This window comes from Manis pentadactyla (genome assembly GCF_030020395.1).
Source record: "Manis pentadactyla isolate mManPen7 chromosome 15 unlocalized genomic scaffold, mManPen7.hap1 SUPER_15_unloc_1, whole genome shotgun sequence".
Lineage (NCBI taxonomy): Eukaryota > Metazoa > Chordata > Mammalia > Pholidota > Manidae > Manis > Manis pentadactyla.
The window spans coordinates 2,478,624-2,492,393 of record NW_026644588.1 but is presented as its reverse complement, the minus strand read 5'-3'; the positions used below and the strand labels follow the sequence as shown (position 1 = coordinate 2,492,393).

Genomic DNA, 13,770 nt, shown 5'->3' with positions numbered 1-13,770 from the left:
TACGGATGGCTCATCGACAAACATGAAGTGGAGAGTTCAGAAATATTGTTGATATTGTAATATTATCAAACTAATTTTCTTATACACTTTAGAACAATAATCCACAGTTAGTGGATACCAAATAAGTTACAAAATCAGTAGCAGTTTCTGCTTTCTGGAATTTCATGTGATGTACTTGGAAGTCAACACTACATTCGAATAATAGTTTAACAACTAAAAATCTGAAAATTCTTGGATCCGTAAGAGAGTTGAGGACTAAAGGGACATCACTGCCTTGATGCTGGGAGTGGGGGAAGGGAATACTGACCATCAAGGCTTCCTGGATCTGAGACCCTGAGAGGAGACCACCACCAGAGCTGTGGTGGGGGCAGTGAAACCCACACTGTAGTCTGCAAAGGGCTTGGGGCTCAGTGTGCAATGGCTGATACCCAGATATGCCAGGCAGGCCAAGTAATGAGGGGCCATCACAGTTTTGTGAGTTTCACCTCCAGGAGCTGGACCAGTTCCCTCAGCAAATATCAGAGAAACTCCCCTTGTGCTTTTGGCACAGGTGGTGTGAAACCTCTTTTAGAATACAGGAGAGCACTGAGTTCTCCTCAATAACTCATGCCCCCTGGACACTCCTGCCTGGGGCCTAACCCACTGGGGTGTGATCAGAGCCCACTGCCCAGGGTAAGGGGATACCCAAGCCCAGCCCCTGTAGCCACCCTGTCTTTCCTACAGGAGACAAGGCTGAGAGGTCCCTGCGCAGTTCACATCCCAGAGGCACACGCTCCCCAGTCACTGAGGCCTCATCCTAGCAGTGCAGACGGTGCCCTCTCCCCACACCTCCCACTCACCCAAAGGGATCATTAGAGCAGTTCCTAGACCTTCCACAGCATGTCCACCATGAGTAGCAATGACAAGGCAGACTAAAAGGCACAGCAACAACGACTTGAAACATGAAAATTGCATCAGTTGCAGATGTGGATGGAAGATGGGTTATCACAGCAACGTTTAAAGCACCTGTAATTAATATGCCATGAGCTCTGTTGGATGAAGCAGACAGCTCACAAGAAGGGCTAGATAACTGAGTAGGGGAAGGGAAGCTAACAACCAAGACAAAATGAAGGAGGAAACAAAACACTGTAAGAGAAACCACAGTGCCCTTGATGGGGCCTGTGTGTAGACTGAAGATGGTGAGGCATGTACTGTAGAATGTGAAGACGCATTGATAGAAACTCCCAAACTGGAAAGCAAACACAAGAGGTGAGAGAAAACACAGGTTCGAATATCCCTGGACTTTAGGACGACCACCCGAGGGGTAACTCTGCATAATTGGATTAGCAGATAAGGAACAGCAGAGATACATAAACGCACAGAGACAGAGGATTCCCCCAGGGATGTCAGCACTGCAGCTCAGGTGGGGGATGCTTGGCAAACACCAAGCAGGAGAAATGCAAAGAAAACAGAAACCAAAACGGAACAAAACCCCCTCAACTACCCCAACACATAACATTGGAACGTGTGGGACATCGTGGATTAAAACATCTCTTTAAAATGTAAGAGAAAAAAACACCTTCCTGCAGAGAAGCAAAGAAAAGATTCACATCCAGTTTCTCCACAGACACCATACAAGCAGAGGGGAGTGGAGTAAAATATTAGTGTTGAGACAAAAATCCCACCGACGTGGTCCCTGTGCCCTGTGACATTATCCATCAGAAGTGAAGGAGAAGTAAAGGCTCAAAGTCAAACGGGGTTTGGTGCCCTGGGCCTGCCGTGCAGGACGGTGCAGGAAGCCCTTTGGAGGCAGGAAGATGCCGTATGTCAGAGACGGGTCTACACAGAGAAAGGAGGGTGTTAGAAGGGAAGAATGAGTTAAAGTAGAATACTTACATTTCCTACTGTTTATGTTAGTGAGAAGTTGGCTCAAAGTAGTATCATCCACGCTGCATGAGCCTGGGTTCCCTGTTTGCTGAGTGTCCTTACCCGCCCTGACAGCCCCAGCGCTGCCTCCCTGCCTTCCCCGGATTAGCCCCTGCTGGACAGACTCCTAGGAATTGTCATTTCTCAGACTCTCTTTACTGCAGTGGCCTGAGCAGGTCCATTATCTCTGGAGTGGATGGGAGAACAGCTGACTCTCAGCACCGATCCTTACACAATCCAGGACTCCCCCACTGGGCCCCTGACTCCTGTATAAGGGAGGCACCCCCTACCCATCTCCACGTGGCCCTGCCACCTTCCTCTGGGATGAGGGTCCCCTGGTCAGGGATGTGGTCACCCTGAGGTGGCACATACTATGGGCACACATTAAGAACACGCGTACCTTGCTTTCACCAGACGTTCAGGCAGAAGCAGACATGCCTGCCCTGTGCAGACCCTGAGCGCTGCCCCACCATCACATGGGTTCCAGCACAGCTAGAGCCAGGGGCCCCCACGGAAGGTGGCTTGTGCTGTCCCAGGACCCCACACCCAGGGCCTGCCGCCCAGGGGCCGTCTCTACCCACAGGCCTGGGGATCAGCGTGCGCAGGTCACTCCCCATGTCTTTGGGCGAGTGGGTGCGAAACGTTCTCGAGGAAACGGGATACTCTGAAGCCTTCTCACCCGCCTCTTTCCTGAGGAGAAAGTTGTGCTTCATTACAACAAACTGAATTTCATTGTGTTGGTCCTGTGAGCACTGTTTGCCCCATCAGCCTCCTGTCATCTCTGGGGTCGTGACTGCAACATGTGCATCTTGGAGGGACAGACATTCAGACAGATGTGCTTGGCCCAGGGCACATTCCACATATTTCCGACTACAGTGAAATTAGTCATCACAGAGTTTATGGGTCAAATTCCTATTTCCCATTAAATAAAAGCACTGCACATGGCTTACTTCCAAAAGTCACATCATTTTCAAAATAAACTTGATCTCATATCACTATAACTCTTCATTCCCTGACTGGCCCTGTTGGTTCAGGAGGCACAGGGGCCATTTATCTGTTCAACTGTATGGATAAAAATATGAGCTGCACTTACACACAACACAACACACACAGGAACCCCGCAGACACCTGGGCAGATATCCCTGAGATGCTGTATCCCCCCAAATGGGATTTCAAACAGGCAAATGTGTGCCCACCATCCTCCTGCCCATTCAGGCAGGGAAGGTCAGCAGAGGACCTGGCAGGGGGGCCTGTGCAATCCTGGGACCCCCGGCCGGGCTCTGGGCTCTGTGTCCTTCCTGGGGAGACCCCTCCCTGCTGGCTCCCTGACCGCGGGGAGGCACCTACCTGCAGGCTCTGCTCCTGTGCTTCTCTGCAGGGATGTCACTCAGGAGGGGCCGTACTTATAGGGCAGGGCTCCCAGACCTGACGTCCCCACAGGTGCACATTACCTTGTCCTGGCTAGTCCTGGTGACACTGTCTGCTTGGAGACTCAAGGTGTCTCCAGCGAGCAGCGAATCCCACCCCAGTGCCATCACCCTCCAGCCTGGCAGGCAATTAGAGACAAGAGCTGGCAATTACTGAAAAGTCTCTGTGAACAGCTGAGCAGAGAGAAAGTTTCCCCTTCCTGTGGGGGCATCTGGTCAGGATGGAAGTGGTAACCGAGTGGCAGACATGCAGCGCACAGGGCCCCCCCTCACTGTGTCCTGGGCTTCCCCTCTGGGCTCTGTCCCCATCCCAAATGTGATCCACAGGGTGTGCTCGCTGATCATCAGCATATGATCTGGGGGCTGGTCTTCCCAGGAGGTTGGGGTCCTCGGCCCTCGCTCCTTAACAGTTTGAGACTGAGATTCCCACCCGGGTGCAGTGGACGTGGTCCTCCTTTTCCCCTCACTGCTCTGCTCCTCAATCCCACCAGAGGGAAGGCGGTCCTGTCCTATGAAATGTCCTGGGAACTGCACTTAACCATTTCAAAAGGAGAGAACATACTATCCTGAGAATGGTTTTCTTTTTATGGGTATGGCCCCTCTTTTATTTTCATTCTGAATTAGAACAGGAGGGGTATGTTTTGTGATGAATGTGCTTTTCGAATCAGTGTAGAGAGTGTCCCAGCAAATACTTAGCAAGAATTCAATCCTCAGGATGTGGACATGGCTGGTTTAAAATACCTTTAGTCACATGTGTACAAGCGCCTCTTACTTTGATCAGGAAATTGATGAAATCTACTCAGAAGTGTTTACTCATATCACAGTCACCTGATCAGAATGCTGTCCTCACAGTGGTGTTTTCTCAATGATGGGCAGGTCCGCCTATAAGTTTGGTGTCACTTATATGTGTTTCCTCTGAACAAAATGAACAGAACAACAGGTGAGTCACAGACGCTGAGAGGCAACTGCTGGTACCATGGGGGAGGGGCAGGCTGGAGGGCAACAGAAGTAGAGGCGATACAGGGGCACAAAGTCTCAGTCATGATATAAATCAGTCACGGGGATGAACGTGTAGCATAGAGAACGCAGCCGGGGATTCTGTAACATCTTCCTATGCTGACGGACGGTAACCTCATTAGCTGTGGTGAGGACTCAATAATGTGGAAAACAGTAAGTTCACCATGTTGTATCTTTGAAACAAATATAATATTGTGTATCAACTCCAAAAATGTATTAAAATATCCTATATAAAATGACATATGGTAAATAAGTCCCAAGCCTCTCCCTGATGCGCACACCTCCTTACACACGCTCACCTGGTCCACAGGAACGTCACCCACCTGCTCTAGATGCCGCTCACCACACGCTGGGCATGCGACCTTGTCCCGGGACCTGGTAGTGCACGTAGCTGCCACACCCTCTGCATGCGCCCCCAGGTGTTTGGACCCGCCTGCCTGTCACTGTTCCCACAAAGAACCCCCCACCCAAGCTACAGACACAGCCCTGCCAGCCAGCCGCGCCTGCCCTCTGGGTTCCCCTAAAACAAACGCTTCCTCCTGCACACACCTACTTCTCTCCATAAAGATCCCTTCCCCCTGGGTGGTCCCCTGGCAGTGTCCTTCCCAGCCACTGCGCACCCACACCCCTACCATGCTGTCAGTGGAGGCACATGCCCTTACTGTGATGAAGAGAACCCCCTGACCCAGCACTTAACCCCCAATTCAGGCTTCAGCAATCCCTGTCCTGAGGTCAGGCTGCTTGTGTTTGTAAACAAAGTTTTATTGGAACACAGCCCCACTGGTTTTCATATTGTCTGGCTGCTTGCACCCAGGAAGGCCGCATTGGGTGGGTGTGACAGGGACCACGTGGCCCTTGAGCATAGAATGTTCCCACGTGACTGTGAAGTTTGCTGCCTGCCCTTCTGTGTACCCTGTGGGGCCTCTTGGGCCACCCCCTGCCTCATCTGAGAGCCCAGTGTCCCCAGGCCTGGGACAAGCACTCCCTGCCCAATGGTTTCCAACACGCTTTACACTGAGGGATTTTTTTCCCTGTCTTTTGTTATGGCTTGAGTATATCGTCATGCTTTTCATCTACCTTAATTACTAATTATTTACCTTGATGTGTCTTTCTCAATATTTTATGACAATTTGAATAGTTATAATTTTTATAACTATATTTAATATTTATTCCTTAAAATACTCATTTTCTGGTTCTTAATTGAAGTATAGTTGATGTAATAGTTTTTCAATTTAAGCATACAATATAGTGTTAAATAATATTCATTTCCATTTATTGATAAATTCTTTAATTTCTCTCATGAGTGTCTTGTAGGTTTCAGGATATAAGTCTTTCACTTCCTTGGTTAGGTTTAATCCTGGCCATTTTACTCCTTTGATGTAGTTGTGAATGTAATGTTTTTTTTTAAATTTCTCTTTCTGCTAGTTCATTGTTAGTATACAGGAATGCAACAGATTTCTGTATATTAAATTTGTATTCTGCAACTTTGATGAATTCAGTTATTAGTTCTAGTAGTTTTGGGGAGGATTCTTTAGGGTTTTCTACATACAATATGATGTCATCTGCAAACCCTGACATTTTTGCTTCTTCCGTACCAATCTGAATGCCTTTCATTTCTTTATGTTATCTGATTGCCATGGGTGGGACCTCCACAACTACATTGAATAAAAGTGGGAAAAGTGAGCATCCTTATCTTCTTCCTGATCTGAAAGGAAAAATTTTCAGCTTCTCGCTGTTATGTATGATGCTGGCTGTGGGTTTGTTGTGTACGGCCTTTATTATGTTGAGGTACTTGCCCTCTATAGCCTTTTTGTTGAGAGTTTTATCATGAATGGATGTTGAATTTTGCCAAATGCTTTTTCAGCATCTATGGATAGGATCATGTGGTTTTTGTCCTTTTTGTTGATGTGGTGGACGATGTTGAAGCATTTTTTGAATGTTGTAACATCCTTGCATCCCTGAAATAAATTCTACTTGGTTGAGGATAGATGATTTTTTTGATGCATTTTTGAATTGTTTTCTAATATTTTGTTGAGTATTTTTGCACCTATGTTCTTCAGGGATATTGTTCTATAATTTTCTTTTTTTGTGGTGTCTTTGCCTCATTTTGGTATTAGAGTGATGCTGGCCTCCTAGAATAAATTTGCATGTATTCTTTCCTCTTCTACTTTCTGGAAAACTTTAAAGAGAATGGGTATCAGGTCTTCACTAAATGTTTGGTAAAATTAATCAGTGAAGCCATCTGGTCCAGGTGTCTTGTTCTTAGGTAGTTTTTTGATTACCAATTCAATTTTGTTGCTGGTAATTGGTCTGTTCAGATTTTCTGTTTCTTCCTGGGCCAGCCTTGGAAGGTTGTATTTTTCTAGAAAGTTGTCCATTTCTTGTAGGTTATCCAATTTGTTTGCCAACAATTTTTCATAGTATTCTCTAATAATTACTTGTATTTCTGTGCTGGCCATAGTGAATTTTCCCTTCTCATTGATGATTCTGCTTATGTGTGTAGACTCTCTCTTTTTCTCTTCCCAAGTCTGGCTAGGGGTTTATCGATTTTGTTTATTTTCTCAAAAAACCAGCTACTGCTTTCATTGATTCTTTCTATTGTTTTATTCTCCTTGACTGTATTTATTTCTGCTCTAATCTTTATCCCTCCTTCTACTGACTTTGGGCCTCATTTATTCTTCTTTTTCTATTTTCATTAATTGTGAATTTAGACTGTTCTTATGGGATTATTCTTATTTCATGAGGTAGGCCTTACTGCAATATACTTCCCTCTTAGCACAGCATTCACTACATCCCACAGATTTTACAGTGTTGAGTAATTCTTCATTTTGTATCCATATATTGCTTGACCTCTGTTTTTATTTGGTAATCAATCCACTGATTATTTAGGAGCATGTTATTAAGCCTCCATGTGTTCATGGGTTTTTTTGTTTTCTTTGCATAATTTATTTCTAGTTTCATACCTATGTTGTCTGAGAACATGCTTGTTACAATTTCAATCTCTTTGAATTTACTGAGGCTCTTTTTTGTGGCCTAGTATATGATCTATTCTTGAAAATGTTCCATGGGCACTTGACAAGAATGTGTATCGTGCTGATATTTTGGTGGAGTGTCCTGTAGATGTCTGTTAGGTCCATCAGTTCTAATGTGCTGTTCAGTGCCTCTGTCTCCTTACTTATTTTCTGTCTGGTGGATCTGTCCTTTGGACTGAATTGTGTGTTGAAGTCTCCTAAAATGAATGGATTGTTTTGTATTTCCCCCTTTAATTCTGTTAGTATTTGTTTCACATATGTAGGTGCTCCTGTGTTGGGTGCAGAGATATTTATAATGGTTATATCCTTTTGTGGACTGACCCCTTTATTACTGTGATGTCCTTCTTTGCCTCTTGTTACTTTCTTTGTTTTGAAGTCTATTTTGTCTGATACAAATACTGCAACTCCTGCTTTTTCTCCCTATTTGTGGCATGAAATATCTTTTTCCAACCCTTCACTTTGAGTGTGTGTATGTCTTTGGGGTTTTGAAGTCTCTTGTAGGCAGCATATAGATGGGTGTTCTTTTTTTTTATCCATTCAGTGACTGTAAGTCTTTTCATTGCTGCATTTAAACCATTTACATTTAATGGGGTTATCAATGAGTATGTACCAATTGCCATTGCAGGCTTCAGATTCATGGTAACCAAAGGTTCAAGGGAAACTTCCTTACTGTCTGACAGTCTAATTTAATTCACTTAGTATGCTCTTACAAACACATTCCAAAGGTTCCTTTTTTCCCCCTTCTTCATCTTTCTCCTCCATTCTTATACACCATGTATCATATTGTGTACTCTTTGTCAATCCTTTGACTGACATTGGAGGTGGTTGATTTGATTTTGCATCTCCTGAGTAATTAATGTTCTACTTTCTTCACTGTGGTTTTTTTCTTCTAGTGATAGGTAGTTAGCCTTAGAAACACTTGCATCTATAGCAGTCCCTGTAAAATACAGTTTGCAGGAGGTAAATTCTCCCAGCTTTTGCTTATCTGGAAATTGTTTAATCCCTCCTTCAAATGTAAATGATAATCTTGCCAGAATAGAGTATTCTTGGTTCGAGGCTCTTCTGCTTCATTGCATTAAATACATCATGCCACTCCCTTCTGGCCTGTAAAGTTTCTGCTGAGAAGTCTGATGATAGCCTGATGGGTTTTCCTTTGAATGTGATCTTTTTTCTCTCTCTGACTGCTTTTAATAGTCTGTCCTTATCCTTAATCTTTGCCATTTTAATTATATGTCTTCGTGTTGTCCTCCTTGGTCCCTTGTGTTGGGAAATCTGTGCACCTCCATGGACTGAGAGACTATCTCCTTCCCCATATTGGGAAATTCTCAACAGTTACTTTCTCACAGACACTTTCTATCCCTTTTTCTCTCTCTTCTTCTTCTGGTATGCCTATAATGCGAATATTGTTCCATTTGGTTTTGTTACACAGTTCTCTCAATATTCTTTCATTCCTAGACATTCTATTTTCTCTTGGTGCCTCAGCTTCTTTGTATTTCTATTCTCTAATTTCTAGTGCATTTACTGTCTTCTCTACATCATCTAATCTGCTTTTAAATCCCTCCTTTTTAGGTTTATTTCAGATACAATATTCTTGAACATTTGTATTTCATTCCTGAATTCCTCCCTGATTTTTTGAATATTTTTCTGTAGCTCCATGACCATGTTTATGATTTTTATTTTGAAATCTCTTTCAGGAAGATTGATGAGTTCAGTTTCACTACACACTCTTTCTGCTGTTTGTGGGATTTTGGATTGAGCCAGGTTCCTTTGACATTTCAAATTTGTAGGTGGCACCCTCTTCTGCTCAGAAGCTCTACACTCTGGAGCTGCTCAGCCTGTGGAGTGGTGTCGGGGGTGGCAGGCTAGTGGTGCTGTTGCCTCTTAGAAAGAAAGCAGTCTTTCTGGCTTCCTGGCTGAAGTGCGTGTCTCCACTGCCAGGGCCAGTGAGTTAAGCAGCAAGTGGAAGCCTCTACACTTTGCAATTGTAGTTGCTATAAGTTCTGCCACCCTCTGCCTGGCCTGGTGCTAGTTTGGACAGCCAGTTTGCAAGCTGGTGCTGGGCAGGGGGAAGGTGAAGCAGGCTCTGTTTTGTGGTTGGGGACCTCAGAGCTGCATAGTAAGCCAGGGGAATGGAGCACCTGAAGCTCCTGAATGTTCCCAACATGCTGGGAAGAGATGCCTAGAAAATTTTCTCCACCTGTCCTTTCTCTTGAGCAGGAAGTTCAGTGCAATCCTTCTCCTTCTGCAATCTCACTGTTAGGAAGTCTCTAAAACTGCCCACCTTTCTTTTGTCTCAGAGTGACTGGATGTTGAACCCTGTTTTCCATAAGCAGTTAGAATCTCAGTCTCTCCAAATATTCTGCCTATCTTAGTTTTCCAACCTCACTAATTTCCAGAGTGCCATGTAATGTAGGTTTATGATCCTAGAGCAGATGTCCAGGGCGGGTTGTTCAGCAGTCCTAGGCCTCCACCCCCTCCCTCCTCTGCTTCTCTACCTCCCTCCATTGAGCTGCAGTGGGGGAAGGGATTTTGTCTCTCTGGATCATGGCTTTGGTACGTTACCAATTTCCTTGAGTTCTGCTGGCATCCCCAGGTGTAGACAGCCTGCCACAGGCTTCTTTCCTGTTGCTCTTTTGGGATTCGATATATTAGTTGTATCTTCATATTACATGTGGTTTTGGGAGGAGGTTGCTTTCTCACCTCTCATGCCACCATATTTAATGCCTTCTGCCTATTCTTAGGTATTTTTACCTTCTATTGCAATTGTAAATGGTATTTTTCCATAATTATTTGTGCCAGTTCATTATTACTATATAGAAATGCAACATTTTAGCACACAGAAATGTGTATCTATTTTGTATCCTGCATCTTTACTGAATTCATTTCTTAGTTTTAATTAAGTTTTTTGGTGGAGTTTTTAGTTTTCTAATTGTAGTATATCATCTACAAATAATTACAATTTTACTTCCACCATATCAATTTGCATGTCTTTTATTTCTTTTTCTTGTCTGAGTGCTGTGGTAAGAATTTCCAGGATCGTGTTGAGTGACAGTGGTGGGAGTGAGCATCCTAGTCTGGCTCAGCTTCTCACCACTGACTGCCCTGTGAGCAGTGAGTTTGTCACGTGTGAGCCTTATTATGTTGAGCTACATTTCCTTTGTATTCTCTTTGTTGATTGCTTTTATGAGTGAATATTGAATTCATCAAATGCTTTTTCTGCATCTGTTGAGATGAACATGTGGTATTCATCTTTTCTTCTGTTAATGAAGTGTATCACATTCATGGATTTGCAGATATTGCACCATCCTTGCACCACTTATATAAATCCTACTTGGCTGTGTGGAATGATCCTTCTAGTGTCTTTTTGAATTTCATTTGCTAATATTTTTCTTGATATTTTCTGGGTGTACATTCCTATGGATATTGGTCTTTAATTCTCTTTTTTGTAGTGTCTTGGTTAGATTAAGGTATTGCAATAATACTGGCTTCAAAATGAATGTGGAATCATTTCTTCCTATCACTATTTGCAATATTTTGAGAATGTTAGGGTAAGATACAAATTTGAATGGATGGTTTCTGCACACAACCCTGTAGACAGTAGTATCATAACTCCACACACACTTTGGGAACACTCTTGTCTCTCTGAACAATCATTTGCAATGAGGAAATCTCATTTCACCCATGTTCTCCACATATTTCCTTCTCCTGGAGAATGACAATTATAACTAGGAACAGTGATAAGTCCATTAAAAGACACAGAGGTGATGTATTTACAGGGGAGAACCCTGCAGCAGTTAACTCAATGAGTTCAAAAGGAAATGGAGAACAGTGGGAGAAGTCATGGTGAAGAATGGCTGCTGTGCTGCCTTCTGGATTTTCCAAGTGATCAAAGCTTTCACTCCAGCCACACAGCTAAATGTAGGTAAACACTGACAGAAAGCAGTGTATGGTGAATAATAAAGGTTTGAGGCATGCACAAAATAGTATTAACAATGGTACCGTGGGAATCTGATGTCCAGTCACATTCCCTGTACTGGCTGGCTCAGTCTGCCCCATCCGCTGTGACAGAGTCACCGTGCCTGAAGGACTGCCCTCAAGAGACCTTGATTTAACGACAAACTACAGGATGGAGAAAAAATTTGTGAATCTTATACTGACAGGGATCAGTATTTGGAGTATATTTCAAAATAAAAACATAAATGAAGAACAGTATCCCAATATAAAAATGGGCGATGGACATGAATAGCCATTTCTCCAAAAATATACAAATTGCCAAAATGTCTACAGAAATATGCTCAATGTCATTAGACACTGGGGAAATGCAAATGAAAACCACAGGTATATCCTACTTCATACTTGCTTGATTGGCTGTAACCCAACTTAGAGAAGAAGTTTTAGAAAGAATGTGGAAAATCTGGCACCTTTGTGCATTGCTGGCGGGAATGTGAAATAATGCAGGAACTTTGCAAAAACAGTTTGGTGATTTCTCAAAACGCTACAGATAGAAGTGCCATGTGACATAGAAATTTCATAGAAATTTCACTCCTAGGTATGTGTCCTGAAGAATTCAAATCAGTGACTTGCCAAATACTTCAACACCAGTGTTCAAAATGGTGTTATTTTCAATAGTTTAAAGGTGGAAATAACCCAAATGCTCATGCACAGATGAATGGGTAAAGAAAATGTCATATATATAGACAAAATGGAACCAGTTGCAACTATAAAAATGAATCAAAGTTTCATCTGTGCTACAAACTGGAATGATATTGAAAACATTTTGCTTACTGAGATAATGCAGACACAGAAGGACAAATACTGTATGACTCTGCTTATTTGAAGTACCTACAACAGGCACATGCAAGAGAGACAAATGAGCAGAGGGATAGCTGAGAGCAAAGACAAATGGGATTTATTCTTTAATGGGTCCAAAGTTGGTTGGGAATGATGAAAAGTCCTGAGTACACATAGTGGTGATGGTCACAGAATTTATGAATGTATTTCATGCCAATGATGAGCACTTAGAAATGGATGTCATGAATATGATATTCTGCACAGTAAAAAACATGAACAAATTATAAAAATGGTTAAGTGATAAATGGTTATTAAGTAATATGGATTGTATGTGAGCTGACAAGTATGTATTTAATATTTCAAGAATGATTTCTAACAATTTAAGAGCAAAACCTGGGAGTTCTAGGATCCCTAAGGATCAGCAGGAAGGGGCTGACAGTGGGGAAACATAAAGCCAAAATATTACATGTCTGTATCAACCACAGCTGAAGATCTAGAAACAAAGTGATGTAAACAATAAAAATGAAATTCATCGTGTAGAAGATGACGAAGGTGACCACCAGCATCAGGATGGTGTTGGCAGCTCTGGTCTCTGGGGGGCAGTTGCGGGGGCCATTGGGGGTGTGAATATGCTGCACTGTCTTGTGATGTCTGCGTAGGAGACACACCATGGAGCTGCTGGCCGAGACCATGAGGCCAATAAACACGGCATCTAGACACGACCACAAGATGCCAACGCCTGTCCTGGGACTTGAGGATGAGCAGAACCACCTGCCCTGTGTGTCAGTAACATTTCCCGTGATCTGTGCACCAGTGACATTCATGGGAGTATAGATATTTGTTAAGGCAGCAAACACCCAGCAGACACAACAGGAAGGGCCAGGGACCTTGGGGGCTCTTCTGAGCGTCATCCGCTCCACTCTCCCAGGGATGAGTGTGAAGAACTGGTAGGTGCTCAGGACACAGGTGGAGCATAGTGTGGAGCTGCGAGCCACTCTCTGTGTATAATATACAACTTTACACCCAAGACTGGACAGAGGGTTGCTCAAAAGAAAAGCAGCCATCATGTGGGGAATCCCAGAGGAGAGAACAATTAAGAGATTGGCTGAGGCTATGTGAGTGAGAACCATGTGTGTGGGTCTCTGTTTGTGGCCACGCAGGACTGGGGAGACATTATAGAAGAAGAGGGTGACATTGGCTAGTGTCCCAACCCCATTCTGTAACAGAAAGGCAGTTCTTAGAGCCACTTCCCCTGTAGTTCGTAGGAGATGTTTCTGAAAAGGCATGGAGAGGGCTGCAGGGAGGCCTGGAGACAGAGGGGCTGTGCTGTGGTAACGTCAGCAGCCTTCTTACATAACCAGCATTGGAAAAGGATCCGTTCCCTTTCTTCTCCTGCAAAGGGAGACACTTCATCCTCTGTAGAGTTGGCTTTACCTGGAGGACATACACCTGATGCCAGTTACTATTTACATTATTATTTTGTATTTATGTCTATTCACTTTATTTTCTGCCTGTCCAGAATGTACAGTCCTGGAAATGAGGAACTTTCTGTGGTGTTCCACATACTACTGCCAAATAGGTGCTTATAGCCTGTCCCG

The 13,770-nt window shown here is 43.8% G+C and overlaps 1 protein-coding gene across 1 annotated transcript; it reads right to left on the bottom strand.

The window, feature by feature from the left end:
• Nucleotides 1-12,552: 12,552 nt before the first annotated feature.
• On the bottom strand, nt 12,553-13,458 carry LOC118913240 (vomeronasal type-1 receptor 2-like). Its single transcript, XM_036887040.2, has one exon. It carries the CDS (start codon nt 13,456-13,458, stop codon nt 12,553-12,555), a length of 906 nt encoding a protein of 301 aa, XP_036742935.2.
• Nucleotides 13,459-13,770: the final 312 nt, after the last annotated feature.

Bases quoted from the DNA above. Each gene is read 5' to 3' on its own strand.
- LOC118913240 (XM_036887040.2), bottom strand. From the start codon at position 13,458: ATGCCTTTTCAGAAACATCTCCTACGAACTACAGGGGAAGTGGCTCTA.